The sequence below is a fragment of the Elgaria multicarinata genome, chromosome 14 (assembly GCF_023053635.1).
Source record: "Elgaria multicarinata webbii isolate HBS135686 ecotype San Diego chromosome 14, rElgMul1.1.pri, whole genome shotgun sequence".
Classification (NCBI taxonomy): Eukaryota; Metazoa; Chordata; class Lepidosauria; order Squamata; family Anguidae; genus Elgaria; species Elgaria multicarinata.
In genome coordinates this window covers 27648901-27666730 of record NC_086184.1, presented here as the reverse complement: position 1 = coordinate 27666730, position 17830 = coordinate 27648901, and the positions used below count along the sequence as shown (strand labels likewise).

The 17830-nt window shown below is 45.9% G+C and overlaps 1 protein-coding gene across 1 annotated transcript in view; it reads left to right on the top strand.

Annotated features, from left to right (window-relative positions):
- The first annotated feature begins 1243 nt into the window (after nt 1-1243).
- PHAF1 (phagosome assembly factor 1) overlaps nt 1244-17830 on the top strand; it is a 59582-nt gene continuing 42995 nt past the window's right edge. Inside the window, exons 1-2 of the mRNA XM_063140952.1 lie at nt 1244-1314; nt 4365-4489. Of these exons, the coding sequence (XP_062997022.1) occupies nt 4426-4489 (64 nt within the window). The 5' untranslated portion in view covers nt 1244-1314; nt 4365-4425. The remainder of the gene's footprint in view (nt 1315-4364; nt 4490-17830) is intronic.

The window sequence follows — 17830 nt, the reverse complement described above, 5'->3', positions numbered from 1 at the left end:
TAATAAAATAAATCTACATAAATAAAGATGAGAAAGGGGATAAGGAGCAATAGCGGTTGGAGACAATGGCGGTGAGAAGGGGAGCGTGTCCACTGAGGGTGTCTTGTCCATGGGGCCTCCAAAACCTGCAGCCAGCATTGCTTCTGAGCATGTGCAGATTGCCTTGTGCATTTCTGAGACTGAGTGGCAGGGAAGAAAGGTGGCTGTGAACAGGAGGGCTGGCTGAAGCCTTGTCCCTGGGAAATACACAGCGTGCGTTTTCCTCCTGACATCTCTGAGATTTGGGGTGGGGGGAGGCGAGAGAGGAGAGCGTGGGGCTATCTTAAGCCCTGCAATTCTTGCACCATAAGAAGTAAAACAATGGAAGCGGTGGGTCATCTCTGAGCGGTGTGTGCAGTGCCTTCAAGGTGAGGGGGTGGGGTGAAAGAGGGAGCAGAGTGGGGTTGGCTGGAGCCCTGGCAGCTCACAAGAGGTGAGGAAACAACACATAAGGCAGGAGTGCCTCTGAGCTCATGTAGAGAGCCTTCCCCACGCCACCGAGAGAGACTGGAGGAAGAGAAAGACATCACTAGGCAAGGCAGGGAGGGAAATGGGCTGGCTTGAGCCCGGCATCCATTGTGCATTAATAAGTAAAACAGTGAACGTGGGGGATACCTCTGAGCATGTGCAGAGTGCCCTCCCCCCATGATCCAAGAGTTGGAGTACGAAGGAGGGAAGAGAGCGAGAGAGAGCGAAAGAAGAGGGGGCTGACTTGAGCAAGAGAAAACAACAAAGAAGGAGGCTGGGGCATCTCTGAGCGCGTGCAGAGCGCCTCCTCAACGAAGCGTAAGGAGGGAGGGAGGGAAATGGAGCCAAGAGGGAAGAGAACTGCCTTTTGCCCAGAGAAAACGGCGGCCAGGATGAGGGTGCAGCCTCTGAGCGCGTGCAGAGCGCCTCCTCAGCGAGCAGGGTAAGGAAGGAGGAAGGGAAATGAAGCCAGGAGAGAAAGCGAGCTGCCTTTTGCCCAGAGAAAACGGCGGCCAGGGTGGGGGTGGGTGTGCAGCCTCTGAGCGCATGCAGAGCGCCTGTCCTCCAGAGGTGGGCGGAGAAGAAGGCCGGGGCGACGGGGAAGCTTGAGCCCCGGCATCTCTTGGCGGGCGGGCGGGCGCCTGCCTGGCTCCGCCTCTCCCCGCCCGGGCCGGGCCCCTCCCTCCCTCCCTCCCTCCGTACGCCGCCTGCTCCGCCTCCGCCTCCTGCTCCTCCTCGCCTGACGGCCGCCGCGGCTGCAAAAGGCATTTCGGGCTCGCTTCTTTTTTTACAGCAGCCGCAAGTGAGGTGAGTCGCGGCCCCGCAAGCCCCCTCCCCCCCCCAGCCCGGTGGGGGCCCTCGACGCCCCCAGAGAGAGGGGAGGGGGCGCAGAGAAACGGCCTCCCGCCGGTCCTCTCTCGGGGGGGGGGGGAAAGAGATGGCCTGAGGGTGCGTGGGGAGGGGCGAGGGCGCCTTCCGTGGGGAGGGGGCGACTTCTTCTTTGTGGGCCACTTTTTACCCGCGGAGGGGGGCGAAGAGGGAAGGTGCTGCTTTGGGGGAGAATTCCTCCCCATGTCTTTCTCTCCTTCTCCCCCCCTCCCCTTGTTATTTTTGTAAGGGGGGCGCACAATAATCCCTTGGGTCTCTTCTCCCCCCCCCCCCCGAGACCATCCAAAGGGAGGGGGAAAGGGCTGAGAGGGTGTGGGTGTCCCCCTCCCCAGGGGGAAAAAATGGTCCCAGGGGTGGAGTAGAAGTCTCTTCTCTTATTATTGTGCTTAGTGAAGGTGGGAGATATTGGGGGGATGGGGGGCGCTTGCGAAATATCTACTGCTGAAGAGGAGTGGGGGGCTGCCTTCCTCTGCCCCCTGTTTGCAACTGGGGAGAGGGGGTCGCTGTTGTGCTGGTGGGGGCGGGGAGAAAATGGGGCAAGGTATCACTCCCCACAGTATGATTTGGTACAGGGCTGGTGGTGTTTACTCCTAAGGGGTGGTGGTCCCCAAGTTGGAATTGGGGAGGGGCACGTTTTTGGTATGTGGGGGACACACACACACACAGGTTAATTCTCTCCAAGGGTCGTGGGGTATCATAAATACCCATGGGGAAGGGGTACCAGCTGAGCTGTTGGTCCCTAGGAAAATAGGAGTATTATTTGGGGGTGGGGATAGGGGTGTTATTTGGGGGTGGGGATAGGGGTGTTATTTGGGGGTGGGGATAGGAGTATTATTTGCCTTGCTTATTCTGCTTACGGGGAGATGTATTAGCCCTGAGGCTGCCTGTGTTGGGGGGGGGTGAGTTAACAGAAGATGGGATATTTTGGGGTATCTCTTATTGAAGTGTCTCCCTGGCCTGGGTGACTTTGCCTTTTTGTTTTTGCACTCCATGGGGAGATAACTCTTTATCTTTGAAAGTAGTGGCAGGGGAGGGGGGGAGCTTTATTGAGGATAGAAACCTCTGCTCCCAATAGTTGAGATTTCTCTTATTTGGTGGGATCTTCCTCACCTGCTTGTGTATCATAGTTTGGGTGGGGGTGGGGGCGAGGAACGAAGTGGAGTTTTTGTTGCAGAGTTTCTATTGCAGGGAGTTGCTGCATGGGCTGGAAGGGAGGGGTCTTTCTAGACTCTCTATGCAAATCCCCCCCTTCCCTGTGAGTAATTTTTACTCATGGCCGGGGTGGTGGTTGATATTTGTGAGAGATTGGCGGGGTGGGGGCAGAGCGCATGAGCTTGTTCTCTGGTCACTTTGACAGAGCACATATCTCTTGGACTCTGGGTGTGCACAAGCACACTGTATCCAAGGGGGTGAATTTCTTGCCCATAATGGGGAGAAGGCCAAATATTTCCATTTTTAAAAACCTGGATCTCTTGTCTGAGGCAGTGCAAAGAGACTACCTTGCATATGTCTTAGAGCTGAAAGGTTATTTGCCTCCCAGATTGCCTATTCTGGATAATGTGGATACATAATATGAAATTTTGGCCCATATATATAGGGGTGTAGGTGTGGTTGGTCCCCAATGATGACTCCTCTTGGCTGACCCTGCTAAGAGAAAATTCTTGTGGGGTGGTGTTACTACTATGGCAGAGAGTGTCTCTAAGGAAGGAATGGCATGTCCACTGGCCCTTGTTGAGTGTTTAAGAACACTAGGGGTATTTGCAAAGTATTTGGATTTTTTCCAGAGGAAGCCCCCCCTCTATCCCTCCCCCCACTCATTATGGTGAGGGAGGAGAGGCAAAAGCACTGTCCCAAAGTTTTGGCACTGAGGGAATCAGTATAACTCACTTTTGTTCCTGGCAGAGAGACACAGCAGGGTAAAAACAGGCCAGCTTGTATTCCTATCACTTCTCTGAGCACTTATCCTGCATATCTGTTGTTGAATATGGATGTAGCCTCCAAGTGAGTGTGATTGGAGGGAAAGATGCAAGCCTAAAGTAGCCTGATCCTGCCAGTCCTTGCATTATACAATGTGTGTGTGTGATTAAAGCTTTCAATGTTTAGGGAGTTGATGAATTTTTTAAAAAACTTTTGTTGAACATCTATATTATTATCTGTTTATTAAAAGTATTCATTAATCACTTTTTTGCCCACCAAGGCTCCCAAAGGGATGCACAATGGTATAAAATCCAATTTAAAACAGAATAAAACCAAAATGTTCTTTAAAACAGGCCCAAGCAATTTTACAAGCCAAAGCCCTGGCGAAATAGGACAGTTTTCACTGCCTGTCTAAAGCCCAATAAGGATGAAGCCAACCTGACCTCCTTGGAGAGGGAGTTCCAGAGTCAGGGTGCTGCTTTAGAAAAGGCCCTGTAATGTATAGCCAACAACCTAGCCTCTCTTGGTGGTGCGACATTCAGCAGACTCTCTGATGAAGATTGCAAAGTGCATCCAGGCTCATATGGGAGGCTGTTGTCTGTCAGATATCCTAGCCTCTAGCCATTTAGAGTTTTAAAGGTCAAAACTAGCACCATGAATTGGGCTCAGAAACAAATGGAAGCCAGTACAGTTGGTTCAAGACCAGTGGTGTATGGTGTCTAAAGCACACACCAGTCAATAGTCCGACCATCGCGTTTTTCGTTAGTGTAGTTTTCGAACACTTTTCCAAGGCAATCCCACATAGAACGCTTGACATTACTGTAAATGTATTGCACTGTAATTAAGATGTAGATCACATGGGCAAAAGGGAGACGGTACAGTGTATTATTATTAATGACATTATTAACAATAGCATAAGGCCAGCTTTGCGGAGCAGTGGTTTTCCTCATCAGAGTTTGCGCAAGAGGGAGTGTTTACATGTTGCTTTGGGTTATGACCTGAGATTAGAAGGATGACACATAAGCTTGGGTGTGTGTTCTCTCCCTGTTCAGGTCAAACTACAGTAACGTTGTGAACCTGCTGTGTGATAACTGGGCCGTTCTGCCTGGGCCAATGCTAGATCTGGAAGTCGTTCCCGAGCGATCTCTTGGGAATGAACAATGGGAATTCACCTTGGGTAAGTGCTTTGGTGCCTTCGTCAACATCTTGTTTAGCATGAGAAGTGATGCAGAGAGGTGGACCCTGACAAAAGGACTGTCCTTCCCCTCCTGTTCTGAGAGTGAGAATTAGGTTGGAATAAACTTCAAATTTGGCTGTTGTGTTGGAAGTGTGATGATTGTAAGGAAGAATTTTTTTGAGAGCCATTGCATTGGGGGGGGGTTGGACTCAGTGACCTTGTAGGCCTCTTCCAACTCTGCTATTCTATGATTCTATAAGTGGTAGTTTGAGGGGTTAAAATTCTGGACTGGACTCTTTCAGCAAGCTGAAGATGTGAGGCCATATTTTGACCTCCCCCATATTAAAAGCTCCTTGCATGTAATAAGTTAGCACCTTGGTGAGAGATTTAGGATATAGCTAGCTTACTACCTTGCAAGGATTTTTACTGTGTTGGAAGTATTAAAGTTTCATATCTAAAGTCTTCTGAAGTGGTATAGTCCACCACATAATTACACCACCTAATTCTGCATTACTTGTTAAATGGCTCCTAGTCTACACACAGAAGCCTCTCTGGCTGCCCTTAAACAGGGTCATGTTTTGTTTATGCTTTACTTTGGCACTTCCTCCTCTTGTAATTCTAGCATGTTTAGCAACATCCATCAGAAATCACATGGCTATTGCTGAGAACAGCTGGCATTTAGCCTTGCTGGAAGCAGGATTCTTGAAAGGTATGGAGTTTTCTTCCAGACAAATATTCAGTCCACATACATATTTGAGTGAAGTTTGGAACATGAATGCAGCAATCACTTCTAGAAGAAGAAACTGAAGCTGTTTTTGAAGTGCTTTGATATCTAATAGTCGTATCTGGAGGATTCTTCAGTGAAAAAGAGGACTGATTCGTGTTTTGTTTCCGAGGCAGAAAATTTGGTTTGATTGATTGACGTAGGCTCAGTTCAGACAACACATTTCTCAGCGGTGGCTTTAGAAGTCCACGGTGGAGTTTTTACACCACCGTTGAGAAATGTGTCGTCTGGCGGGTAAACTCCACCCCACAGTGGAGGTTTTTTTTTGGAAAACACTCCATGCAGAATATCTACTCTGTGCAGAGGAGAGTTCCTGCACAACCATTGTGTTGTGTGGTGGGCTCCATGGAGTTTTCCGTTGCGTTGAGTTGACTTTTCCCACTGGCAACAGAGTTCCCTGGCAAGAGCAGCGAAAGTAGCGAGCGCCGCTCTAGGAGAGCCACCGGGATTGGTTTTTTTGTTTGTTTGTTTTGTTTTGCAGCAATGGCTGATGGGATACCATCAGGAGGACCGGAGAAGGAGAGAGGGTGGAGGAACAGTCAATAAAACATTGCCTTGCCTTTTACTCAACTCCACTGTAGCCCTCAGGCACCCGAAGGTGGAGTCAAAAAATGTTGTGTGGGGAGTACCGCCCTAAAAACTCAACAGTTGAATGGAGTTTTCACACTGCGTTGACTAATGTGTTGTCTGGACTGAGCCATTGATTGCATGATCAGAGAGAGGCAGTGCAGCATAGAAGACAGGGTGTTGGGCATGGGCCAGGATATATGAGTTCAAATCCTACCTAATGCTGGGTGATCTTGGGCCGATCAATAAATTCTCAGCCTATCCTACCTCACAGGACGCTTGTATAACTCTGTGTTTACAACTGTGAACTGCTTGGAGAAAAGACAGGAACAAATGTGATCAATAGAACAATCCATAGCTCACTAAAGAATTTGTTGCATTCTTATCTTGGTTTTTATAGTGGATTTGCATTACCAGACTTTCACATTGTGCTGGATCTCTTCCAATGCTTCACTGCTTCCAACACCTGGTAATAGTGGTTAAGTCAGCTTATTTATTTATTTTAGTATGGTTATACAACACAAAACTTGTGTGGAATTGGTTTAAGGCTTAAAATTTAACTAATGGGAGATACCAGTGACCTTTCTGTGTGTTTTATAAGAAATATGGGTGTTTATAAGTGTTCACAGGAACAGAAAAAGCTGCCGAGTCGGACCATTGGTATGTCTTAGCTCAGTATTGTCAATGCTGACTTGCAGTGACTGTCCAGGGTTTCAGGCAGGAGTTTTTCAGCCTTTCCCGGACATGCTGGGGATTGAACTGCTTTGCTTGTGGAAGGTCCCAAGTACCAAGTGTTTTACTCAATGCAGCTGATCCACATGGGAAAATCTGTCTCTATGTGGTGGTAGGATTTTCTGGATCAGGAAACGTTTAGTTACCACTGTATACACAATTCAGAGGTGGGCACAGTACGCCTCAAAACATGGGTCAGACCAGGTATACCGTCCCCAGAACCCGGGCACGTGTTGTGCCTGCATGCTTCCTCCACTCCTCCTTTCTCATGCATAGTCATTTAAAAAGAAGCCCTCAGTTTTGTTAAACCATGGTTTCCTGTTAGAGATTACAGTACAGTTTCTCTGTATGTAATGGGAAACGGTGGTTTAACAAACCCAGGACGTTTTCCATTGCGGTGTCCAAGAGGAGGGAGGGTGTGGACTCAATGTTCTTTCTTGATCCAATAAACCTGCCTTCCCCAACCCAGCCTTGCAGATGGGTTGGGCTACAACCCCATCTTCCCCAGCCATCATGGCAGTGGCCGCACTGGCTGGGGATAGTAGGAGTTGTAGTCCAACACATCTAGGCAGCAGAATGATTAAAGGAAGTTAAAGGAAGCCAGATTCCAGCTGGACATCAGGAAAAACTTCCTGACGGTTAGAGCAGTATGACAATGGAACCAGTTACCTAGGGAGGTTGTGGGCTCTCCCACACTGGAGGCCTTCAAGAGGCAGCTGGAGAACCATCTGTCAGGGATGCTTTAGGGTGGATTCCTGCATTGAGCAGGAGGTTGGACTCGATGGCCTTGTAGGCCCCTTCCAACCCTGCTATTCTATGATTCTGTGATTCTTCGAAGAGGTTGTAATAAACCACGGTATATTGGGGGAACTTAGCTATCTCTTGCTCTAGCCTTGGCTAGCTGGTGTGAGATTAAGATATTAACAGGTGTCCTGGTAAGAGGAGGAGGGCTCATAGAAAGTATTCCCATCAGAGTACCTCTCCACAGCTACTGCAGTTGCCTTCTTCTCTTCTGTTGGCCCACCTGCTGGGGTGCTCCTTTTCCTTCCTGACATAAAAGTCGGTTGTATGAACTTCAGCTGCTAAGCACCTCACACTTCTTGGGCCGTATTCTGGAATGAGCTTTATACAAATTGTTCAGAGCACAACAGAATTTAGTCAGGGTCTTCTAGCTTGGCATAGGGACATGTGTGCGGGTTGAGCCAGACCTGATAACTGTGTTGGAAGATCCTAGATGTAGGCTTCAAGGTTTTTTTTAAAGAATGCACTGTCTGTTAAGAAGTGGTTCTGAGGTCTGATGGAATTGCAGGCCTATGCTTTTCCCCTGCCCAAACCCACCAGTAGAGGCTCCTTGAATTTGTTACAATCATTTATTTATTTATTGCATTTCTATACTGCCCAATAGCCGAAGCTCTCTGGGTGGTTTACAAATATATTTATTGCATATATTCTGCATTAACTGGTAGGGGCGCTTTCAGATGAATTGGGATGGAGTAGTTGTAATGAGCAGAAAAGCTTAAGTAAAACCTAGTGGTTGTTTGTGAGTCAACAATATTCTGAAAAAGTATGCAGTAAGTAGCCTATTTCTTAAAATGTTAGAGGCCCAGAGACTAACTTTAATCAAATGCCACTCTTCCTGTCTTTTCTTGTATTCACACACTAATTCTTAATTCATAATCTCATGAAGAGGAAATGCTGTGTAGTTTGGTGAAAATTTCAAACTATGATTTGAAATCGGGTTGGGGGCCACAAGTTGCCCACCCTGCCTTTACCATGATGGATATTTAAAAACTCATTCCTAAATTTAGCAGTGTGGTGGTCTTCAGATTCCATAAGCAAGCTCTATCCACATCGATTTGTCTTCTGAGGAATGCTTGTATGTTTGCCACAGGTTTCTAGAGGGCATTCTAGATGCACACTCACAGTTCACACAGGTACCAGGAACACCCACAATAGGGCTGTGACCCTCCCGATGTTGTTGGACTGTTGTATATAGGACTTTTTGTTGTATATAGGACAGCATATAGGACTTTTTCTGTCTATACATCCATATTTATTTATTTATTTATTTTATTACATTTATATACCGCCCCACAGCCGAAGCTCTCTGGGCGGTTTACAACAATTAAGAATAGTAAACATTAAAAGTATACAAAATTTTAAAAAACATAAACAGTATAAAAACAGCAACAGTATAAAAACAGCAACAAGCATAGGGTTGCTCCCTAAGTCATAACTAGATTTGTGTCTGAACTAGAGATGTGAAGGCCCAAGGATAAAACTTGGAAACATTTGGGATTGAGAGAGACAGTTCCCACCCCCACCCCGCCCGCCCCAGTTTCTTTCATGGACTCATTGGGAAAAAATGGAAATTTGGGGAACACTAGAAAAAAACTTCAATGAAGTATTTTTTTGAATATTTAAGACAAGGTTTTACTCTAAATGTGTGATACCAGAGAGGGAGGAAGCAGCAGCCAGGCACCCCTCCACCGTGCCTGGGTCCAGCTCCAGCTCAGAGCCCCCTCCCTCCTGCTACCAAGTGTCTCTGCAGAGGCCACCAGTGAGGGAGGAAGCAGCAGCCAGGCACCTCTCCACCGTGCCTGGGTTCAGTTCCAGCTGAGAGCCCCCTCCCTCCTGCTGTCACCTGTAACTGCTGAACTTTGCAACTAAGATTGTAGTGCCTGAATTTGCTTTCCTTTCCCCCCTCCTCCTCCTCCCTCCCAATCCCCTTTCCTTTTGTGTCATGTCTTTTAGATTGTAAGCCTGTGGGCAGGGACTGTCAAGAAATACTTTTGTAAGCCGCCGTGAGAGCCTTTTTTGGCTGAATGGCGGCATAAAAATCCTTAAATAAATAAATAAATAAATAAATATGATTTCTTTTTAATGTAAGGCAATCCGTACTATGCATACTGAAGAGTTCAGTGTTGTTATAAAGTTTAACTTGATATCCAAATATGTTACTAGTCCTAAATGTTTGACACATTGAGATGTTTGTATCTAGATAAGCCTTCCCCAACCTTGTGCTCTCCAGATGTGCTGAATCACAATTCCCAGCGTCCCTAGCCAGCAATGGCAGTACTGGCTGAGGATGATGAAAATTCTGACCCGACACATCTGGAGGGTGCTAGGTTGGGGAAGGCAATGCACTTTACACAATGCACTTTATTTTACTTACTACAAAACTTGTGGTTTCTACTTTCGGTGTTCATTTTTTTCCTACTTCTCTCATGGCAGAAACTAAGATACATGTGTTTAAGTAGCATAGGGTGTACCAGTTTGCATCTCTCTCTCTCTCTATTAAACAGACATAGGGATATTTTATATAAGCTGCCTGGAGTAGGTTTGTACCGTAAAATGCAGCCTAAAAATATTGAGATAAATAAGCAAATAAAATTGCTCCATAAACTTCATAAATATGCCAAATAGGAAACTTTTATGTACTAAGTTATAAGTGGTGTATTGTATGTTAAAGCAGTACAATAAGTTTAGGTTTGATAAGAAAATAAATACTGAATATATTTTAATTTCCTCCAAGATTTCCATTTTCCACCCTGAAAAATTGGGGTGGGGGAGGAAAGTTATTTATTCCATCGCTTCAAAAGTTCTTGAAAGTTTACACCTCTGGTCTAAACATTCAGTTTAGGATTAAAAATACCAATCTTGCAGCTTCTATAAGCCAAACTTTCCTGAAGCTACGCTCCTTGCAACTGAGAAAAGATCATTGATCTGCTTCTGGAGAATCCACCACGTTGCTCTGAGTTGCCAATCGACTTTCCAGATGTTGATCTTCAGTTAAATTCCATCACTCTTCCGTTGTACAAAACTATACAGTGGATATTAAATAATTAGATGACCCCAGTTTAGACCAAAGAGTGGCTGAAGGGCACATACATTTCATTTTCTGAAGTGAAGGGGATTTGATCCTGAAAAGTAAATGGATAAAGGACTGCCTTAAAATTAGGGGTGTGCACGGAACCCCCGCTCTGCCCCGCGGGCCGATCTGAAAATTTCGGGTCGGCCCGCTCCGCGCCGCCCATACTCCGCTCCTCTTCGCCGCGGAGCTCCGGCTCCGAATCGGAGCTCCACAGTGGAGGGGAGTGGCGCCAGGTAAGGCCGGGAGAGGAGGGCGGGAGGTTTACTGGGCCCTGCCGCCATTGCTGCCCGTGCGGCGATGGCGGCACAGCCCGGTAAGGGACCAAGGGGGAGGGGGGGCCTTACCTGCCTCCGTCCGCGGTCCGTCGGCATCTTCAATTGAGCCCGTGGTTCAACCAGGAAGTCTGGGCCACAAGCGGCCCAGACTTCCTGGTTGAACCGCGGGCTCAATTGAAGACGCCAACGGACCGCGGACGGAGGCAGGTAAGGGGGAGGAGGGCGGGGGGGGTTACCGGGCCCTGCCGCTGTCGCCGCATGGGCGACAGCGACAGCGGCAGGGCCCGGTAAACCCCACTTACCTTTCCGGCGGAGCTCCGGATCGAGGCGAAAGATCTGCCTTCACCTCGATCCTCTTCGCCACGCTCCGCCGGCCCCCCAATCCTCTTTGCCTCCGCCTTAAGGGCAGGCGAAGCCCCCTGCTCTGCTTCTCATTCGCCGGTCCGATTAGAAGCGGAGCACATCCCTACTTAAAATCACATGTAAGTGACTAGGGTTGTCTGTTGTTTTGTATGCTTAGCTCCTGAAGGAGTTTTTAACTCCGAAATGCTTAGAGCTACATTAAAGCTTTCTACCATTACTCAACACCAGGGATGTTGGCTCAGTTCAGACAACACGTTTCTCAACGGTAGTTTTAGAACTCCATGGTGAAGCTTTTACACCACCATTGAGAAACCTGATGTCTGGCAGGAAAACTCCACGCAACGTTGGAGTCTTTTTTGGAAAACCCTCCACGCTGAATATCCATGCTGTGCAGGGGAGAGTTCCTGCACAACAATTGTGTTGCGTGTTTCTTCTGTCCAGGACCACTTCTTATACTACTGGATTTCATTGGCTGGGCAATGTGAAAGCATCCCATTTATTGATGTATCTTTTGTAGGCATGTGAACTGTATTTATAGCTAGAAATGTGAAGGCCTGGTGTGTGTGTGGGTGGGTGGGGAGATGACAGGGGAAATGCCCCCCCCCATTTTTTAAAACCTGGGGAAGGGGGAAATGTTATTTCCCCCAAAAAATTCTCTGTTTTCCCTCCAGTTTTTTCCAGGTTTCCCCCTAGGCCTTCACATCTCTATTTATATTCCTTCTCTATATATTTATGCTATATTCAGCATTATTGGATTATTTATTTGAAGCATTTATACCCACTCTTCAGCCCGGAAAGTCTCCCAGATCAACCTAAAACAAAAATAAAAACAAAACAGCCCCTGCTCTGAGGCTAAAAAGACATGACCCAAAAGGGAGGGGGAGGGAAACAGAAAATAAAATCACTCAGGCATCAATTCTTAAATCTTATAAGGGTCTTAGAACAACCAGCTGTAATGTTGCTGTCGTGTAGCTGGATGTTGTTGTTCTCCTTATCGTGAGTCATGATTCGTGACCACTGAAATGGAATGAAAATGGCTGGTCTCTCCCCTGAAGCCAATTGAATGGGCCTGCTTCCCTCCTCTCCAGGGAATGGCTGCTGGGCAGAGGCAGAACCTGATGAAAATGGCCTTGATGTGCTACAGCTTTTAAAGGCCTATGAAGTCCCAACTGACCTAAGGCTAGACATTTCTAGTCCTGCTTGCTGTAAGCCTTGCAGCAGCCTTCCACAACTTGGTACCATCCAGTTGTGTTGGATTGCTACTTGCAGTCTAGCATACAACTCCTCTGTTAAAACAGCTCCACTGACTTCCAGTCTGTTTCCGGGCACAATTCAAAGTGTTGGTTATGACCTAGAAAGCCCTATACGGCTCGGGTCCAGGTTATCTGAAAGACCGTATTCTCCCTTACGAGCCTGCCCGTCCCCTTCAGGGGAGGCCCTTCTCTCAGTCCCACCACCATCACAGGCACGCCTGGTGGGAACGCGGGAGAGGGCCTTCTCAGTGGCTGCCCCAGAGCTCTGGAACTCCCTTCCCAGAGCAGCTAGACTGGCTCCCTCCTTGGTGTGCTTTCGGAGGCAGCCTAAAACGTTTCTGTTTCAGCAGGCCTTTGGGGAGTAGTCTGGACCTCTGTTGATGTGTTCTTTATATATTGGATTTTTAAAAAATATTCGTATTTAAAGTGTTTTTAAATATTTTAAAATTGTACCATGTTTAATTATATCTTTAATTTTTGTACATCTCAATCCGTTTTTAACTGTACATATTTTAATCTTGTAAACCGCCTTGAGTCCCAGTATTGGGGAAAAGGCGGGATATAAATAAATATAATAATAAATAAATGATCTGGCGGGCAACGGGTTGGGGAAAGCTGGCTAATGGGATACTAGAAGCTTCTTTCAAGCAGACACGTTGTTCTACTGTCTGTTGCAATCGAAGTTTGCTTTAAGTTGGAGGTTGACTTAGTAAAAGCGAACAAAGAGAGTATTCTAGCCATTCTTACAAAATGCCACCTCCATCCAGAGGTGGTGAAACTATGAGTTGAGAAACCGGGACGTTTCGTGGAAAACTAGTGAGCTCAGAAGTTAGAACTGACAGGATGCCTTGGGATGGTTGGGAAAGATGCTTCTCTCAACTTTTGAGTTGTGGTTTGGTTAGCATGTGTTGCGTACATGTTTTCCTCAATGTGCAAATCAGTCAGGGGCATTTGCTAACCCTTGAAGAGTTTTGTTTGTTTCCTGCAAGTTCACTGTGTAAATTTAATACGTAACTTGAAAAGTGACTCAGGTTCTCCAAACCAGGCTATAATTGATGATGCCAGAAATGATGATTATAATTGATGATGCCAGAAACATGGAAAACTCAGTTTTCTCCCTCTTCAATGTAACCTTCTGAAAAAAGATAAACAAGCTGGCTGACATCACTCAGCTAGCCCACCCAACGTGGGTTGTTGCTGAACTGTGGGTTATCGTGTTGTCTGAATGCAGCGCGTTTTCCACAGGGTTGCTCCTTAATCAAGCAGTGTGGCTTAAACCCTGACCAACCCAACAGTAAGCCATGAATTCTCAAGGTGGCTAGTTCGAGAAAATAAGCCACACTGCACGATTAACAAGCCAGCCTGCAGAAAATGTGCTGCATTCAGACAACTGGATAATGAGCTGCGTTTAGCCCACCGAACATGGTGGGCTGTCTGAACTCTGCCGCTTTATCTTTACCCTCAAAAGTCTGTATGTCTGCCTTTTATAAGGAAGGCAACTTGTAGCTGAGTTAAGCAGTCTCAAGAACCTTGGACCAGGGGTGCAGAACCTCAGTTTCAGGGGCTAAATCTGGCCCTCTGAGGTGTTCATGCTCCTTTCCCCAACCACTGGTCGTTTGCTGTTTTACCGGGCTTTTGTGCTAAAGGCTTAGTTACTGACAAGAGCTTTACACTAAAATAGGCTGGTGTTTGGGGGGGGGGGCTTTCACCCTGCTCCTGTGCCCACCCACCACTGGAATGCAGCCCCCAAGAACTTCTCCTAAATGGAATTTGATCATTGGGCTGAAAGAGGTTAGACCACAGGACAGCTTCCCCCCAAGCTGCCCCTTCTAGATGTCTTGGACTACAATTCCAAGCATCTCCAGTCAGCATGGATGTGTTGGCTGTGGATGATAGGCATTGCAATTCAACACGTCTCGAAGGTGCTGGCTTTGGGGGAAGCTGCCTTAAAGGACATGACAGGCTCTTCGTTCTATGACCTCAGCCCTGGATTCACCTTTAAGCAGTATCAGCACTAAGGGAAGGGGGCACCACAGAGTACCGGTACCATAGCCGTAGCCATCTAATTTTAAGGAATCCCAGATTCATAGAAAGGGCCTAGTGGCATATTCTAAGAGCGGCAATTTTTTATTATTATTTGTGCTTTATTTTATTACACCAAATCAACCAGCTTTAGGCTCTATGTGTCCCACGACGTCAACTGAGATAACTTTCTGTCAATCTTTGTCTCAGCATATACCTAGAGTTCAGTATGTTTGACTGTGCCAATGTTTTCCGCATGGATTTCAGTGTTTTTTTTATAAGCATTATAAATAAATAAATATGATCCATATTATTTTGTGTGTGTGTGTGTGTTTATTTTTGCTTCTGTACTTTTCCAGGCCCCAAGATGAAACGTGTTCAATTAAGTGGTGCACAAAAGAGAAAACTTCAGCACTTATTGAGTCTTAACGTCTTGCCGGCTAAGCAATGGAAGGGCCAAGGAGCACCATTATTGGGCTGTGCTAAGGGCACCAGCTGGCCTTACTCCAGCCCTGCCCCTGTGTGCCTCAAAAAGCTTATTTCGCGAATGATTGGGAAGCGCTTGAAATGTAATAGCATCTCTTGCTCATGTGGTTTTAGGTTATAATTTACTGGTGCTCTTTATTTGTAAGATAATAGCCCTTAAAATAGTAGTGCAAATGAACAGCATAATAAGAGGCTTCCCTCAAATTGCTTCTATCTTCACCAATAGGTTCAACCCAGCCTCTCTCATTCTTCACTTTGGGCTTAGTCCAAGCCTATTCTTCGATCCCTCTACCTGTAAAATGATTTGAATAGTATGGGTATGAAAAGCATGTTCCCTTCCTGGCTTTATTACACTGTCACTTGAGCATACCTGATGCATGATAAGCAAGAAATGTTGAACTGAATACGGATAGGTTACCCAGTGCTGATAGAATTCTGTTGCTGGATCAGCTGATAGGAGTTTATTGGCAATAGTTTAACCCCACTCCAAAAGAAAAGAAAAGAAAAAAGAAAAGTTGCCCTGTTGCTTTCACAGAGTTTGCCATTTATCAAAATTCTTATTTGCCCTCTGAGAAGTACTTGAGGGAGCAAGGGTGCACCAAAGATCTCTGTTCTTCATTTATATTTGATCAGTTACGCTGTAAATCTGACAGGGAGTTTGCAGCTTATAATGTGTGTGGTATGTTTTGTTTTTCCTCTGACAAACTGCAGTGTAGACCAGGCCTAGATGATAAAGCCATAAAACATACTGGCTTCCTGGGGATATACCAATTTCCACCGCTGCTATAAAACCTATACAGTAATGGATTTCATGCTTGACATACGCTTACCTGCTGTCTTCTAGGAGTAGTGACTTGGGTACAGCATATGGTCAATGACATTGATCTCTATATAGCTCTTTATACATATTTGTTTTTGATAGACTCTAGTCCACAAGAGATTATGCCATAATAAATTTGATAGTTTGAGGGTGCCACAATGACTCTTGTTCTGGCTGCAACAGAACTAACGTAGCTAGCCCTTTGGAAGTTTTATATGTGGAGGGGTTAGACCTCTGATGTAATTGGGCGTCACAAAAGGCCATTTCTTACTGCAGCTTAACTCAAGAAAATTGGGATACTAAATAGTTTCCCTAATAGTGATAAACACTTGAGAGTGCTCTAAGCGATTTGCATGTATTATTTTGCAGTTGTTACAATGCTCCTGTAAAGTAGCCCAGTATTATTATCCCAATATTGAAGAATCATAGAATAGTTGAGTTGGAAGGGGCCTACAAGGCCATCGAGTCCAACCCCCTGTTCATTGCAGGAATCCAACTCAAAGCATACCTGAAAGATGGCTGTCCAGCTGCCCCTTGAATGCCTCTAGTGTGGGAGAGCCCATGACCTCCCTAGGTAATTGGTCCCATTGTTGTACTGCTCAAACAGTCAGGAAGTTTTTCCTGATGTCCAGTTGGAATCTGGCTTCCTTTAACTTGAGCTCGTTATTCCTTGTCCTGCGCTCTGGGAGGATCGAGAAGAGATCCTGGCCTTCCTCTGTGTGACAACCATTCAAATATTTGAAGAGTGCTATCATGTCTCCCTTCAATCTTCTCTTCTCTAGGCTAAACATGCCCAGTTCTTTCAGTCTCTCTTTATTATCCCAATATTGAAAGTGGACTGAAGCTGAAAAATGCTCGTTTGCCTAATGAGGTGAAATTTGAACAGAGGGCTCCCTGGCCCATTCTTGTAGCCACAATGTCATGCCAAAACAAGTAGAAACAAATTGGAATCTGAATGTCTAAATTGACTTGCAGAAGTCTTCTTGTTATGGACTTACTTTCTGTTAGACTACAAGGAGAAGAATGAGGCAGGGATATAAGAATGTATGTTTTTCACAGAGGGTTATTTTTCTGTTTTGACAACAAAGATTTTGTCTGATCCCATATAAATAATCTGGTGATGGTTGTGAAGTTGGAATTGCTAGCTTTAGGACAAGAGTTGAAGGCTGTAATTAGCATGCCCTAGAATATGACAGAGACAAAGCCACAGTGTTTGAATATGTTGAAGAAAGTTTCCTAGAATCCCGTGTGTATGGGTGAAGATGTAGGGCCTTCCAGATGAGGCTTTTACGGCACCATTTCCCTGCCTTATTCACAGAATTTTAGCAGGGAGGGAATCCAGAGCAAGTTATATTCTACTTGTAACCCTGCCATGTTAGGATGCACCCTTATACCACATCAGACTATTGGTCAAGCTAGACCAGTATTGTCAACACGGACTGGCAGCAGTTTCAGGCAGGATTCTCCCAGGCAGATTTCAGGCCAGGGATCAAACTTGGGATCTTCTGTATGCAAAGCATGTGCTCTGCCACTGAGCCAGTCTTTTTCCAATGTATTCCGCAGAAAATCTGATCAGGAAAAAAAGGTGTGATCACTGTACAATGACTTTTGATTGGTAGTCTTAGGACCCCTTTTTTTGGAAGCCCCCGAACCATTCTTTGCGTTAATCCATCCCTTTAGATTTGTGGCAAATATGTGTTTTACCTCAAAGACTTCAAGCAATGTAAACTCAGACAAATGAACATATTAGGTAAGAAGTGAGCTTGCTTTCAGATTCATTAGGGCAGATAATTACAATTGTGCGTTGGTCAAATAATGATAATTCTAGACGTTCTTCCTCCTTCTCTTTGCCTGCTTTTGACAAGCTCCTTGTCAACACTGAAAATCTGGAAGAGGGAGCACATGGCTGTGAACGTGGTGACATCCTGGAGGCTTCTTTGCGTGTTATATTTTTAAGTGTATGCCTAAAATTGTGGTATACTCAAGAGCAATCCCGGTTTTGTTGCTGGGTAATGTGTTGAAATGAATGAGCAGAACTAGCTGGCTGTATGCCAGATACAAATCCTTACTTTACTACTGAGTGAAGGGATGTTAAAGTGGAATTTATTAGATTTGGTTCAGTATGTAAATTTTTGTGTGTGGGGGGGTAGAAATTGCACCATTTC